The sequence below is a fragment of the Vicia villosa genome, linkage group LG2 (genome assembly GCF_029867415.1).
Source record: "Vicia villosa cultivar HV-30 ecotype Madison, WI linkage group LG2, Vvil1.0, whole genome shotgun sequence".
Lineage (NCBI taxonomy): Eukaryota > Viridiplantae > Streptophyta > Magnoliopsida > Fabales > Fabaceae > Vicia > Vicia villosa.
The window spans coordinates 172,668,010-172,681,989 of NC_081181.1; the positions used below are offsets into that span (position 1 = coordinate 172,668,010).

The 13,980-nt window shown below is 34.4% G+C and overlaps 2 protein-coding genes across 3 annotated transcripts; both read right to left on the reverse strand.

Moving 5' to 3' along the window:
• Positions 1 to 4,728: 4,728 nt before the first annotated feature.
• LOC131652983 (methyl jasmonate esterase 1-like) lies at positions 4,729 to 6,724 on the reverse strand. Of its 2 annotated transcripts, none has more exons than XM_058922989.1 (4): positions 6,308 to 6,724; positions 6,100 to 6,228; positions 5,658 to 5,950; positions 4,729 to 4,946 (listed from the first exon to the last, which is right to left on the reverse strand). In XM_058922989.1, the coding sequence occupies exons 1-3, from the start codon at positions 6,647 to 6,649 to the stop codon at positions 5,669 to 5,671; spliced, it is 753 nt and encodes a 250-aa protein (XP_058778972.1). In that variant the 5' UTR covers positions 6,650 to 6,724; the 3' UTR covers positions 4,729 to 4,946; positions 5,658 to 5,668. The 2 variants fall into 2 exon arrangements, with proteins under 2 accessions (XP_058778972.1, XP_058778971.1); XM_058922988.1 differs by having other exon boundaries at positions 5,662 to 5,950; positions 6,308 to 6,721.
• A 1,367-nt stretch (positions 6,725 to 8,091) lies between these two features.
• On the reverse strand, positions 8,092 to 8,953 carry LOC131652985 (17.9 kDa class II heat shock protein-like). Its single transcript, XM_058922990.1, has one exon. The coding sequence runs from the start codon at positions 8,889 to 8,891 to the stop codon at positions 8,265 to 8,267; it is 627 nt and encodes a 208-aa protein (XP_058778973.1). The 5' UTR covers positions 8,892 to 8,953; the 3' UTR covers positions 8,092 to 8,264.
• Between the last annotated feature and the right edge of the window lie 5,027 nt (positions 8,954 to 13,980).

Genomic DNA, 13,980 nt, shown 5'->3' on the forward strand with positions numbered 1-13,980 from the left:
ATATTTTGATCAATAAACTTCATTTCCCGTTAATATTCAATATTTTGACCCGTAACTTCATATTCCCCTTAATATTAAATATTTTGATCAGTAACTTCGTGTTCTCGTTGATATTCAATATTTTGTTCAGTAACTTCATGTTCCCGTTAAAATTCAATATTTTGATCAATAACTTCATGTTCCCATTAATATTTATTATTTTGATCACTAACTTCGTGTTTCCGTTAATATTCCAAATTTGTTCATATTAATATTCAATAGTTTGATTAATAACGCCATGTTTCTGTTATTATTCAATGTTTTTAGCAGTAACTCCATGTTCGCGTTAATATTATATACTTTGGTCGGTAATTTAATACTCACGTTAATATTAAATATTTTGATTACTAACTTCATATCTCGTTAATATTTAATATTTTGATTAGTAACTTCATGTTCCCGTTAATATTCAATATAGTTAGATCAATATCTTCGTTTTCCCGTTAATATTCAATAGTTTGATCAATAACTTCGTGTTCTCGTTAATATTTAATATTTTGATCAGTAACATATATCATCAGTAACATAAACTTTAGATTACAAATAAATCTAATATACATATATCATCATAAACCAGAAGGTTACAAACAGAACCATTTCATAACAGTATCAAAATAACTAATTTGTAATGCTAACAGGGGATTCAAAAATGTTAACACAATGATTCTAATCACCACATTAACACATAAAGTACTATATCATGATTAGTGAAAACATGGTTTCGAGCAATGATAACCCGAATAGTTCTTCTAGTGTTCTTAGGCTGAGGAGGAGGAGGCAATTTCTGGACAGTAACACTAAGCACTCCATCTTGACAGATAGCAAAGACATCATCACACTACGCCAAACATGCACATAGACAGCGCTTTTTTTGGCTTTAGGCAGCGCTTAAAAGCGCTATCTATTCCCCCGCTGCCGTAGGTAAAGGCAGCGCTTTTTTTCACCTTGAAAACGCTGCTAAAGGCACCCTTAAGTCAGCACTTTTACCTATAAAGCGCTGCTAAAGGCCCACTTTAGACAACGCTTTTATATCTAAAGCGCTGCTAAAGACCCCCTTTAGACAGCGTTTTTCTGAAACAATTCTTAAGAAAAAGCCTCTTAAAAGCGCTGCTAAAGGCCACCTTTAAGTAGCGCTTTCACCACAAGCGCTGCTAAAGTACCACTTTAGCCAGCGCTTTTTTCTTAAATGCGCTGTTAAAGGCCCCCTTTAGGCAGCGCTTTTCTAAAACAAAGTTTTTAAATAGCTTTTAGGCAGCGCTTCTCTTCTAAAGCGCTGTCTAATGTCCATGAAATTTTTAAATGGGTCTATTTAAAATAGGCTTTCCCCAGGTTTTCACCACATTTTGCACCTGTACAATATACCATTACAAATTTCACCGATAAACAACAAAAAGAAACTCTATTTTTCAGAGCTAAGATGCTAAGAATATATATATATACGAATAAACTTTGAATTTTTTATATAAGAATATATTAATAAACAACAACAAAATTACATCAAATTCAATGTAAACAATTGCATTATCCAAAACATTGTTATTTTTTACACAAGTCAAAAGGATGCTAAATATCTACTTTTTCTTCTTGCCAGCTGCTAACCTTTTTACCCTTCAATATCCTGCAATTGCATCAAATTAACCATTATAATCACAAAACATAATAACAGAAAACCAAAAACAAAATAATATAAAGGTGAAAAACATTCTACATTAGTGTATATAAAACCATTCTACATTTTCCACGAATGTATTTCAAACGGCCTACATATCACTTAATAGTCTATGTAGATAAATCAAATATTGCAACATGCACTTGGCTATACTCAAAATTCTCATCAATTATAGTAAAATTTCAATATACCTATACAACTTTCAACGTGAGAGAATACAAAAATATTTTAAACCACCCGTCTAATCAAAATTATATAATATAAGGGAAATCCAATCCAACCATCCACTGAAATTATAAAAGCTAGGTGTAGTCTAATCCAATCAAAATATTTTCTCAATGAACTGAATATATTTTGTGCATAAATGCAGTAATTAACTGTATTAAGAGTTTTTAAATCAAAATAAAATATTTGAATTCTTAAACTTATTATTTCTTATTTAAATTAAAAATTAATGATCTAAATTTCCATGTTTTGTTAAATGTAAGATGAAAATTAGATAGCTTAAATAACTTGATTGTAGAGTTTTTAATTAACCACAAAGAATCTAAATTAATGGTAAAAGAAAAAATAAATACACTGACATTCATTGAGACAAAGTTGAATGGAATTGTTCTAGGCTACCAATGATCTATCAAATCTAATTCCACAGATACACATACACAGTGCAAAAAGCATGAAAGTAAAAGAAAGAAAGAAAAAAAAGACTAAAACACCACTAACTCGTTTCCACGACTAACAATGACTAGACTAATGTTGGTTTAACAAAAGCAAGGAAATTGAGTTTTGGAGCAATGATGAATATAGTCACGACATAGATTAAATTTATTTTTACACAAGCCAGTTTTAAATGCCCTAATTCAATACCTAATTCAAATTTAAGGTTTCAAGTGAGAACATGGGTGTTGCTACAAACTACTGAACAAGGAAAGTTTGTATTTGCATTTCACAGTTAGTGTTTCATGGAGCCAGGCCAATATATAAGCAACACCTAGGTAAGAAATTAAGATAACAAGATGTGCCAACTGCGTCAAAGATCCCAGATCTTTTTCAAGAACTTTGACATGTACAGAACACTCTAATCCATCCTGTTCACAAATCACAACTCGGCCTAGATTCCGAGTCTTCTCAAAACAATTGTTAGCATGGATAACATCTAACTTGAAAGCCAAATTCCCCACAGTCAATGACTGCATACATTCAGTCAGGAAATTTATGGCAGTCGGGTCAAAATTGGGGTGTTCATATCTCAGGCTCTAAGTTAAGATTTCAAAGAAAACACAGTCAATCAACTAACAGATCTCATGACTGTAGAGAATCCAGGTTAATCTAACAGGGGATGTTGAAAGAACAGACATTAACTACAAAAAAACCACCAATGTGTTGTCAAACGTTCACTTCTAAGCTATCATTTTTGCACAGAGTACTTATTGTTACAGCAAAGCCACATGGCAACTCACAGAAATTACAGTAAGAATGTATAGCATATAAAGGATGTCGAGACTTACCGAAACGACGGCCAAACGTTGAGAAGAAAAGAACGGCTGAGAAACTTAGTGTCAACGGAGCGGCCGAATAAAATGAACGTAGTCGGAGGGAGTTTGTGCGGCCGTAATCGGAGGGAGTACGAGCGCCTGTGAAACGTAGTCGGAGGCTTCCACCGATTGTGTTACGGTGGCCGAAGAAAAAGATATACAACCAGAAGAAATTCGTGAGATTTCGTGAGCGAAGAGGGAATTTCTTGAGCGGAGAAGGGATTCACAAGGGGTTCAATTAGGGTTCTTCGAATTCAGAAGCTTTGTTTGTGGATTGAGAGAGTTTGTTTGGGGATTGAGAGAGTTTGGGGATTGAAGGAATTTCGTGATTGAGAGAGTTTGTTCAAGGAAAAGAAGAACGTACGATAGGGTTTTTGGATTGGGAATAGGATTTTACGTGATATTTTATTTTTCAATTTCAATTTTAATTATACTAAGCCAGCGCTTTTACTAAAAGCGCTTTCTAATGGGAACCTAAGCCAGCGTTTCACTAAAGCGCTTTCTTATATGAAACTATACCAGCGCTTATAATTTTTTTTTTAAAAAATTTATTGGACTTTCTACAGCGCTTTATAAAAAAGCGCTGGCTAATATGGGCCTATACCAGCGCTTTTTGAAGCGCTTTCTAATGTTAACCTATACCAGCGCTTTTGAAGAAGCGCTATCTAAGATTGTCCCTATACCAGCGCTTTGCCTCATCTTTTAATACAATCTCCGTGTTTTATTTTTTATTTTAATTATGGCAGCGCTTTTGTAATAAAGCGCTATCTAAATGGCGCTGTCTATAATCGTTTTTGGCGTAGTGTCAGCGTTAGCATTCTTAGGAAGAACAAATTTGCGCTTGAAATTGCCAACTCTTCGCTCCATCCTCGAATACTCAACACCTTCTTCCCTCTTCTTCTCTCCGCTAATCACAAGGTAATCATCGTCTTCAACGCCAGCCTTTCTCTCGCTACCAAATTTCAATCTCGGCATGTCGATCTCATACACGTATGAATCTCATTTTAGATATTGGCCATTATATAGTAATCTATCTATTATTATCATAAGTTGAGTTTTATTTGATCTCAATATATCTCATTCATGTGGCCCTTCTAAAAATATCAATCCACTTCAATACAACCGATATAACGGAAAAATAAAAGAAAAACTGGTTCATTGTACTAGAATCTCTGACTAGAATCAACTCGAGATTGAAAAAAGAAACAAAAACCAAAAACCAAAAACAAAAGTTCCTCATTACTCAAAGGTGTGAACGGGGGATTAACTTCCTTATTTCTCCAGTGTTTGGGAGTTGAAACAATGCCTTACATCGTCAGCAAAGTTTTATTTGAAAGCATACCAACATCAATTATGGATATTTTGTTTTCATCATCCTTCCTCCAATCTTTGAATAAACTGATAAACAAAAGTTTGATAAAGAAAGCAATGAAGAGATATATACATACTTTTTGAAAAAAGAAAGCATAAAAGGATGTAAATGAATTGACTCAAAACATTGCAATGCTTATTTTATTAAAATCAACATGAAAGTACAAACAGAATTTGAAAGCAAAATAGCAAATACAGTCAAAAGGGAAATGCAAACAGAAAGGAAACATGGCATAATGGCTAATCAGCAACGAGGATGAGCTGTCCTGTCTGAAACACTGGCTTTAGGAAGTGATCTGGCTGACTCTAATTGAAGCTTCACTTGTCATGCCCTGACAAAGGTTGATTGATGACGTTAGGACCAACATCTTTGAATGATCATATCATCAAATCAATGCGTTAAGACCCCCTCTCTAATCCTAACATAAATTCATTGACAACTCAAGTAATCCCCTCTCTGAATTACATCACACCAAAATCACAAAATGCTCATTATTAATCAACAATGAAACACATGCATGCTAATAATCTATATTCACATATATGCAACTCAAAATAATCTATATTCACAATATTCCCATATTTCATACTTATTCTCAATGCTTAACATCTCGTCATAGCAACACAACTCTCGAGCACATATAATAATTCAACTCAATAAAATTATTAACTCACATATATGCAACTCATCTTTAACTCAACAATACACATGCCAACATGTATAATTTATCAACTCATACGCACAACTCATAAGCAAATTCATCATAGCATTCATTCATGTTACTTCACCAAAACCACAACACATCATCGTATAAACATAACGATTCGCTAACCAATCACACAAATCATTACAAACATCCTTACAGTAGGTAATTGACTACGACTCCAACATTTCATCCAGTACTACCGTGAGGTAGCTCTGCGTGTTACCTTTCTAACGCTTCAAACGACACGTCATTTGGATCTACGGATCAAAAAATATGGCCAAAATCGTCCGAAAAAAACACTAATAATTAAAAAATTCAAATCAACAATTAACATACTTACTAAATTGCTAATAATATGTCTTTGCGATTTCTTGAAAATATGCAAAAAGCTCTTGAGGTTTAGAGAACATGACCATGTGATCAGCATCAGGAATCACTCTGAAATCATTCACAGGATTTTGTTCAATCATTGCCATTTGAGATTCATACGTTGCCAATTTGTCTTCTCGACACACAACGCAAACTTTAGCAACAGTTCCGTAATTATCTTTTGTGACCTTTGTTTGCTCTTTGAACTTATCATCAAATGTACTTATAGGCCTTACTAATGTCATTGCAAGAGAAAAGTCCTGATTCATATATAATCAACATTATCAAAATAATGAATTACTATGAACATCTTATTTTCAAAATAATCTACATTCATTTTTCCTAATTAAAAAAAAAAATTATAAGAGTTTTTTGGGATTAACACAAGCATATTGATTAGCCAACATACCTCAGGTGGAGATAGTTGATACATATGGGATTTCATGTATTCTGGGGGTAATAGTATGGATCCATTTGATTTATTATTTGAGCTAATCCTAATGCCAAATAAAATCTTTGATTCAGAGTTGGAGGAACCCTGCAGTTATCAAAATAACAAAATAAAAACTTTATTCATAAAAGTCTAACTAGAAAAATGAGAAAACACAAAACAGTACCTCCTCAGTAGAAAACACTTTAGATGCAACTAATACAGAAACTGCTATTTTGTTTGGAAAAAATTCCATAGCCATAGATGTACAAATGCCACCAAAGCTATGACCCACAAGGATTATCCTCTCCTCTTGTGGCAATGACCTAACAAGTTGAATCAATGGTTCATAATAATCTGCAACAGAATCAACCTCATTCACTTGTTTTGGATGGATTCCAGAAGCAGCCAGGTCTAATGTAGTGACTTTATGGCCAGAAGATTCCAACAGAGTAACAAGCTTGTACCAACACCATGCTCCATGGGAAGCTCCATGAACCAAAACGAAATGCCTCTTGTTATCTACCATCTTTCTTTCCTAGGCTCTAGTTCTATATCACTATTCACTTCTTTATAAAAACATTCCAAAACCAAGCTTATCCAAAATGAAAATGGACCCACCTACAAGATATCGCTCCCTGCTACCACCCATTATAGTGCCTCCAAATTTACAAGATTAGTGGGGACCTGTGCCCACATAATTACAAGAGTAGGCCTGTCTCATTCGGAAACGTGATATAATAAATTCGGAAACGTGATATAATAAATTGCTTCAGAACCATTATAGAAATAATTCCGGAGATGTAACTTCAGTAAAATTGTGCGGAAAATTGAAATCATGTCACTTTTGCATGTCAGATTATTTCGGAGATACATCTCCGAAAAAATCAAAAATATTTCAATGGAATTTTGTCATCTTATCTTATGATATCAACATTATTTTGATTTTGTCTAGTCGGTGTTTTTCAATGTTTTTCTGCCTTCTGCTACCCAAAATTTCAAAAATAGCCATTCAATATTATTTCAAATATGCATCTCTAAAATAATTGGTGTTTAAGTAAACGTTTAGTACATCCAGAGATACATTTATAAAATCTGAAAACACTTTAGTATTTTCGTACGGAACACTAGAAAGTCATGGGGTGTATTAAGAAATTTCCTTAAAATTTAGAGGTCCTATGTGGTGTATCTCCTTACACATTCACACAGGATTGACCCTTGAAGAACTATTGAACTTTGGTCTGTAGATAATTTACGGGATGCCATAAATAGATGGACTCTAATATCATCTAACATCTCATTTTAAAACTGACTTGTAAACAGAAAAATGTCATTATTTATTCATTCTTTCATATTTTATCTATTTAAATGTGGAGTTTGGTTTCTTCCTTTGTTGATATTTGTGGAATGATACTGATATTAAAAAGATAATATGGAGAGTTAGTTAAACATTAAGTGAATAATGTCACAAAATGAATAATAACAAATTTGGACATACTAACAAAACTTAGTCAATAGCTTAAAATTTCAATGTTCAGAATATTGATAATGTAAGGAACCTGTTCATAAAGTTCTAGAGAGACCAACTTTGTTATTTACAGGTAACATCATTTATAGAACTCTACTACTAAAATTGGTCTTTCTGTAAATCAGTTGTAGTTAATTTAATTTATCCTTTCAAACCTCAAATCCTAGTTATAATTCAGATCTCATACCATTTCTAGCACAATTGTGTGCATATATGTATGAAACACAGACACAAACACAGAAGCGATACCAACAAATAAATAAACACATGTAATAGACACCAACACATGTGATGAGACATTGAACAATCTGAACCCGGAACAATAAGCTAAAAATTTGAAGAGTTAAGTTAGCATCTTGTCTATTTGATGACCTAAACCGTTTGATGCTATACATTCAGATACATAAACAACAAAAATATCTCCACAAAACACAAACTTTAGATTAAAAATAAATCTACCATACATATATCATCATAAACCAGAAGCTTACAAACAGAACCATTTCAAAATCACTAATTTGTAATGCTAAGAGTCGTTCCAAAAATGTTAACACAATGATTCAAATCACCACATCAACACATAAACCACTACATGATGATTAGTGAAAACATGGTTTCAAGCCATGAAAACCTGAACATTTCTTCTAGGGTTCTTAGGCTGAGGAGGAGGAGGCAATTTCTGAACAGTAACACTAAGCACTCCATTTTTACACATAGCAGAAACAGCATCAGCATTAGCATTCTTAGGAAGAACAAATCTGTGCATGAACTTCCCAACCTTTCGCCCCATCATCAAATACTCAACACCTTCTTCCCTCTTCCTCTCTCCGCTAACCACAAGATAATCATCATCAAGCCAAACCTTTATCTCTCCAGCAGATTTCAATCCCGGCATATCGACCTCGTACACGTATGAATCTGGATAAACCTTCACGTCTGCGGTAGTTGCAGTACTCATCTCCACATTGTCACAACGAGTCATTGTTGGTGGTTGTTGCTTAATAACGGGGGTTTTACCGTTAGGGTTTCCCTTTTCTTGAAGTTTAGGTTTCTTATTGTTCTTGTTGTTCAGCACGGAAAGCTTAGTAGAAATTTCCTTCTCCGATGAAGATGATGATGAAGAGGAATCCGACGATGAAGATGATGAAGAATCCGACAATGAAGATGAGGAATCCGACGATGAAGATGATGAAGAATCCGACAATGAAGATGAGGAATCCGATGATGAACAGCGTCTCTTCATCGTTGCTACCAATAACAAAAATAGGGTTTTGGAGTTTTAGGGTTATTACTTATTGATGCATAAACCCTTTCTTGCTTACCAAGATTTAATATGCCAGCCCATATTTATTTATTATAAAATTGCCTTTGAATAAGTTAGTGGGGCGAAGTATGAAATTTTTTGAAATTTTTTCAAAATTTCTGATATATTTTTGAAATTTCTAATAAAAACTCACGAAAATTTATAAAAATTTGATTTTTTTTCAAATTTTTTGATAAAAACGCATATTTTTTTAAAACGAATGACTTTATGCAAGGGTGTTATGGTAAAAGCATACCCCTACGTTAAATCGTCCTTGCTTACGAATATAGAGAAAAAACCAAAAAACAGATAACCCTCTGGGCTTGTTTTACTTGGGCCTACGCCCATAACGATTTCCTTACACTATTTTCTAATTGGCACCCCTGGGTATTTATTCATATTAATTTCTCTTTTTTAGATTTAGTTTCTTTTAAGAAGAATTAGAACATACCTTCATAATAAGTAAATTTTCTTTAAATTAGACTTTAATTTTTAGATTCAGTTAGATGTTTAGATTTTGCGTGCTAATTATAATGCACTAATCTTGGTTTTCTTCCTCCTAATTTAAATACTAAAATTTAGGGTTTTTCATCATGTTTGCATATTAATCGTGATTTACATTTTAATTCATAAATTGTCATTATTTAGGCTTCTTGAATGTTCTATCTTTGATTTGTATCGTTTATTTTCTTGCACTTTTAATGGTTTTGTGTATGGTTTAATCCTTTGTATGGTTTGTGGTTTCATCCCCCATTGTGGGTAAAATATAGGGGTGGCAAAACGGGCACGGTCCACGGGGAAAGTCCGTTTTACCCGAACTTTTTCGCGGGGCGGGGGGAGGTTTTAGGTCCGCTCCCTTTAGTATGCCCGCCCCGTTTTTTTGCGGGCATGAGTTTTTTCATTCAATTTTACTATTTTTAGGCCTAAAAGGTTCAATGTCCGCGGACTTTCCCCGCCCCTCCCTCACTTTTATGCGGGGCGGGGCAAGGTTTTTGATCCGCACTCTCTAATATGCCCGCCCTGCCCCGTTTTTTCGCGGGCTTTTGCGGGACAGACCTAAACAGGGCGGACATGCCCGTTTGCCACCCCTAGTAAAATATCTCTCATTCTCATAAAATTGTAATTCATCCCCCTCTTGGTAGGTAAAATGCTCCTCCTATCACATGGACATGTAATAGCGTATGTTTTACTTTTCTTTATTGATTTCTTTGCATGTTTATAAGTAAGATAAAACAAATCGACAAAAATAACAATTTCAAAATAAGACCAAGAACAAAGCTTGATCCAACGTCAAGTATTTTCAAAAACAAATCAAGTGAATACATCACACGTGAGTGCTTGGTTCAACGAAGTATCTCATCCATTCCACACAACTAAATAAAAAACAAAAGAAAAATTTCAAACACTTGATCTACATATCAAGTTGTCATTTTCAAACTTCTTTTTCACAACAAAATGGAATGGAGAAAGGGGTGATTGGGCACATGCCTCTTTCTTCCCAAGACTTTGTATACTGTTGTAGAACTCCCTATCCAGAGGCTTGCCTTCCAAGATAATACACTCTAAATAAAACAAGTATGATTTCTTCTTTATTAGACTAAAAAAAGGAGTGATCGGGCACAAACTTCTTCCTCTATGAGTGCTAAGATATCGTTGTAGACCTCATGGTCCGAATACTTGTCCTTTGATAAAGAAACATGACTCTACTTGCCTTATCTCTTTCAGAATAAAAACTTTTGGATGAAAAAGGAAGTGGTTGGGCACAAGCCTCTTCGATCCCTATGACTTTGCATACTGCTATAGAGCTCCCTGTCCGAAGGCTTGTCTCCACATAAAACCCACCTCAACTCATCAAATCTTATTTTTCTGCCTTAGGGCATCCAAAAATCTTTTGAGAAAATTTCCTCCTCCAAAGAAGATGATCATGAAGAGGAATCCGACGATGAATATTGTCTCTTCTTCATTGCTACCAGTAACAAATATGTTAGGATTTTGGAGTTTTAGAGTTTTCGAAATAAACTTAAACATTACTTTCTAGAACATCAATTCAAAAAACTTATTAAAATGATCCTAAAAAAGAAAAACATCATTGAATGAACATGTTTCAAGCAATGGTAACCTCAATAGTTCTTCTAGGGTTCTTAGGCTGAGGAGGAGCAGGCAATTTTTGAACTGTAACACTAAGAACTCCATCTTGATAGATAGTAGAGACAACATCAATACTAGCATTCTTAGGAAGAACAAATATGCGCACCAACTTCCACCTTTACCTTCATCATCAAATACTCGACACCTTCTTTCCTCTTCCTCTCTCTGCTAACCACAAAATAATCATCATCTTCAATGTAAACCTTTATGTCACCATCAGATTTCAATCCCGACATATCGATCTCATACATATATGAATTTGGATGAACCTTCAAGTCTGCGGGAGTTGCTACATGCATATCCACATTGTCACAACAAATCATTGTTGGTGGTATAATTGGGGCTTTACCGTTAGGTATTCCGTTTTCTTGAGATTTAGGTTTCTTTTTGTCCTTGTTCATCTTCATGGTAGAAGCTTCCTCATTTGTGTTGCCACAAAACTCTCCACCATAGATTCTAGGTTAGAGTGAGTTTGTGTTGCATAAAAGTTCTCCATTAACATTTCAAGGTTGGATTGTTGAAAATTTTATGGTTCCTCGATATACTATGGGTGGTTATTATAAAGAAGATTTTGGTGATTGTTCCACTCTGGATTATCGGTATCGGGGTAAGAATTTCCATGGTTATTGTTCATGAAACTGTCCATCCGTCGAACATATCCTTTAGCGAGAATTATTCAGAAAAGAGGGCTCAGAGTACACAAAAGAAATAAAAATAGCAAAAAAAAATGCTTTAGTCCAGACGACGTTAAAACAAAATTTTGATATCAACACAATCTCCCCGACAACAGTGTCAAAAACTTGATCTTGTATGAACCGAAAAAATCACAGTTGTGTCAAGTAATAAAAAGAATTGAACCCATAGAGAGATATGTGGTTACCAAATATTACTTCAACTATGTTCATCTAAAGTGATAAGAAAAAAGGGTTGTTTGATGCAGATTGATAAATAGATTTTAACGAGTAATAGAAAGAATGACTAGGAGCTATGAGCAACAATCAAGACTCACCCTTATGGTCATCCGTATTTGAATCAGAAGAATTTCTAAGTTTTTCTTATATAAATATTAGATAAATGTGTGTGACACCCATTTTCGTGGCATGCACATCTAAATGTGTTTCAGGCACAACTGTGCATTTCAATTAAGAGCATTACGCCTTGTCAAGCGACACCGCATCTTAATTGTTTCTCAACTGAGACCAAGTCACCTTGTCAATGGAAACTCTACTCAATTGTTTAGTAATCCGCTTTTGGATGTCGAATCATTATCTTTCGATACATGATTGACATTTGTTTTGCCTTTGTTTTGGCAACCGACATAGACATGGATTAGAATTTAAATCCTAAAATAAAGAAGGCCTATATTTCTTTGTGCTTACGAAAAGGATGAATCAATAGGGTTTTTCATTAGATGGACTCTCATAATTCCAGTCCCTAAAGATCTACTCACTCATGGTGAGATGAACAACAATAATAAACAAATTTAAGAGCATTGCAAAAAATATAAATAATTGAAAAGTAAGTAAAGCAATATCAAAAGGAAATAAAGATAAAGGTAATATTATAATATCACAAGTGGATAAATTACAAGAAAATAGTAAGAACTTAAACTAAGAACAAAGAGAAACAACAATTGTTTGAAGTGATAGTGGTAGAAAGTGATGGATCTTCCTAAGTCTCACCCTTAGGTGTCTCCCCTCTTTTGCTTGATGCCCAAGCCTATACTTATACTAATCCAAGCCATAAGTGACTCATAATTGGCACTAATTTTGTGCATTACTAACACTAGTTACATATTATCAATGCCATGTAGTTTATGGATGATGAAAGGTCACAAAAAGTTATCCAAAAAAAGTTATCCAAAAATTAAAAGATTGTGACTGCTTGAGTGCTAACACGGGCTGTGTGAGGGAGCACGGGCTGGCCGTGTTAGCCTCTAGATGCTTCTAAAGGCGTGTTTCAAAGGGGCCAACACAGCTTGTGTCATGGGACACAGACACGCCGTGTTGGTTTCAGGAAATTTGTCTTGGAAGCGATCTGTTTCGTGTGATCTTGGACCTTAATCGTCCTCATTCGCTCCATTGACCTCTTATTGCCTGAAAACACAAAAGGAAGACAAAATCACATAAAAGCGAACTAAAATGGTGCAAACACACATAAAAATTGAAATAAAACAAGCAAGAAAATGATGCATTTATCCCTTATCAGGAACACAATCATAAGTTGACAAAAAATTGAAGGATGTACATATATAAAACATCTAAAACCAGAAGAGGTAAAGGTTGTTTGTGAGATGACATATGGTATAGTTCTTTCGAGAAAAATTTGTATGACGCTGAAAAATTTAAATTGTTGCAATTCTACTACCACCTAGCACATCTATAATACATGACACATATTTAGACAGTCTATTATGGCTCCAAGATCTGAAATACAACATATGAGGAAATGTTTGGTTGAAAATAAGTGTGTGCATAGATACATATTATTGTATTTTTTTTTTTTGGTAAAAGGGAGGGCCTAAGCCCAAAAGAAACAACTACACAGGAGGACCATTAGGGTCAAAAACACCAAGAAGGTCATGTTCTAGTTTATCATAAATAAAAAGAGGCATGTCAAAGAAGACTTCTAAACCATGTTGCATATGCCTTCCTTGTAACGCTAACGCATTGGCACATTCGTTAGATTCCCTATGAGTAAAAGAGAGCTCACAGGTGGGAATTTTATCCATGAGATGAATAATCTGATTCTCTACAGTCGAGAGGCCAGACTTATTTCTCTTGGCTTTGGAGAGGACATCAATCACCACTTTAGCATCAGTATCTATTTCTACTCTGTCAAACTTGAGCTCAACAACCATTTTAAGGCCTTCATAAACACC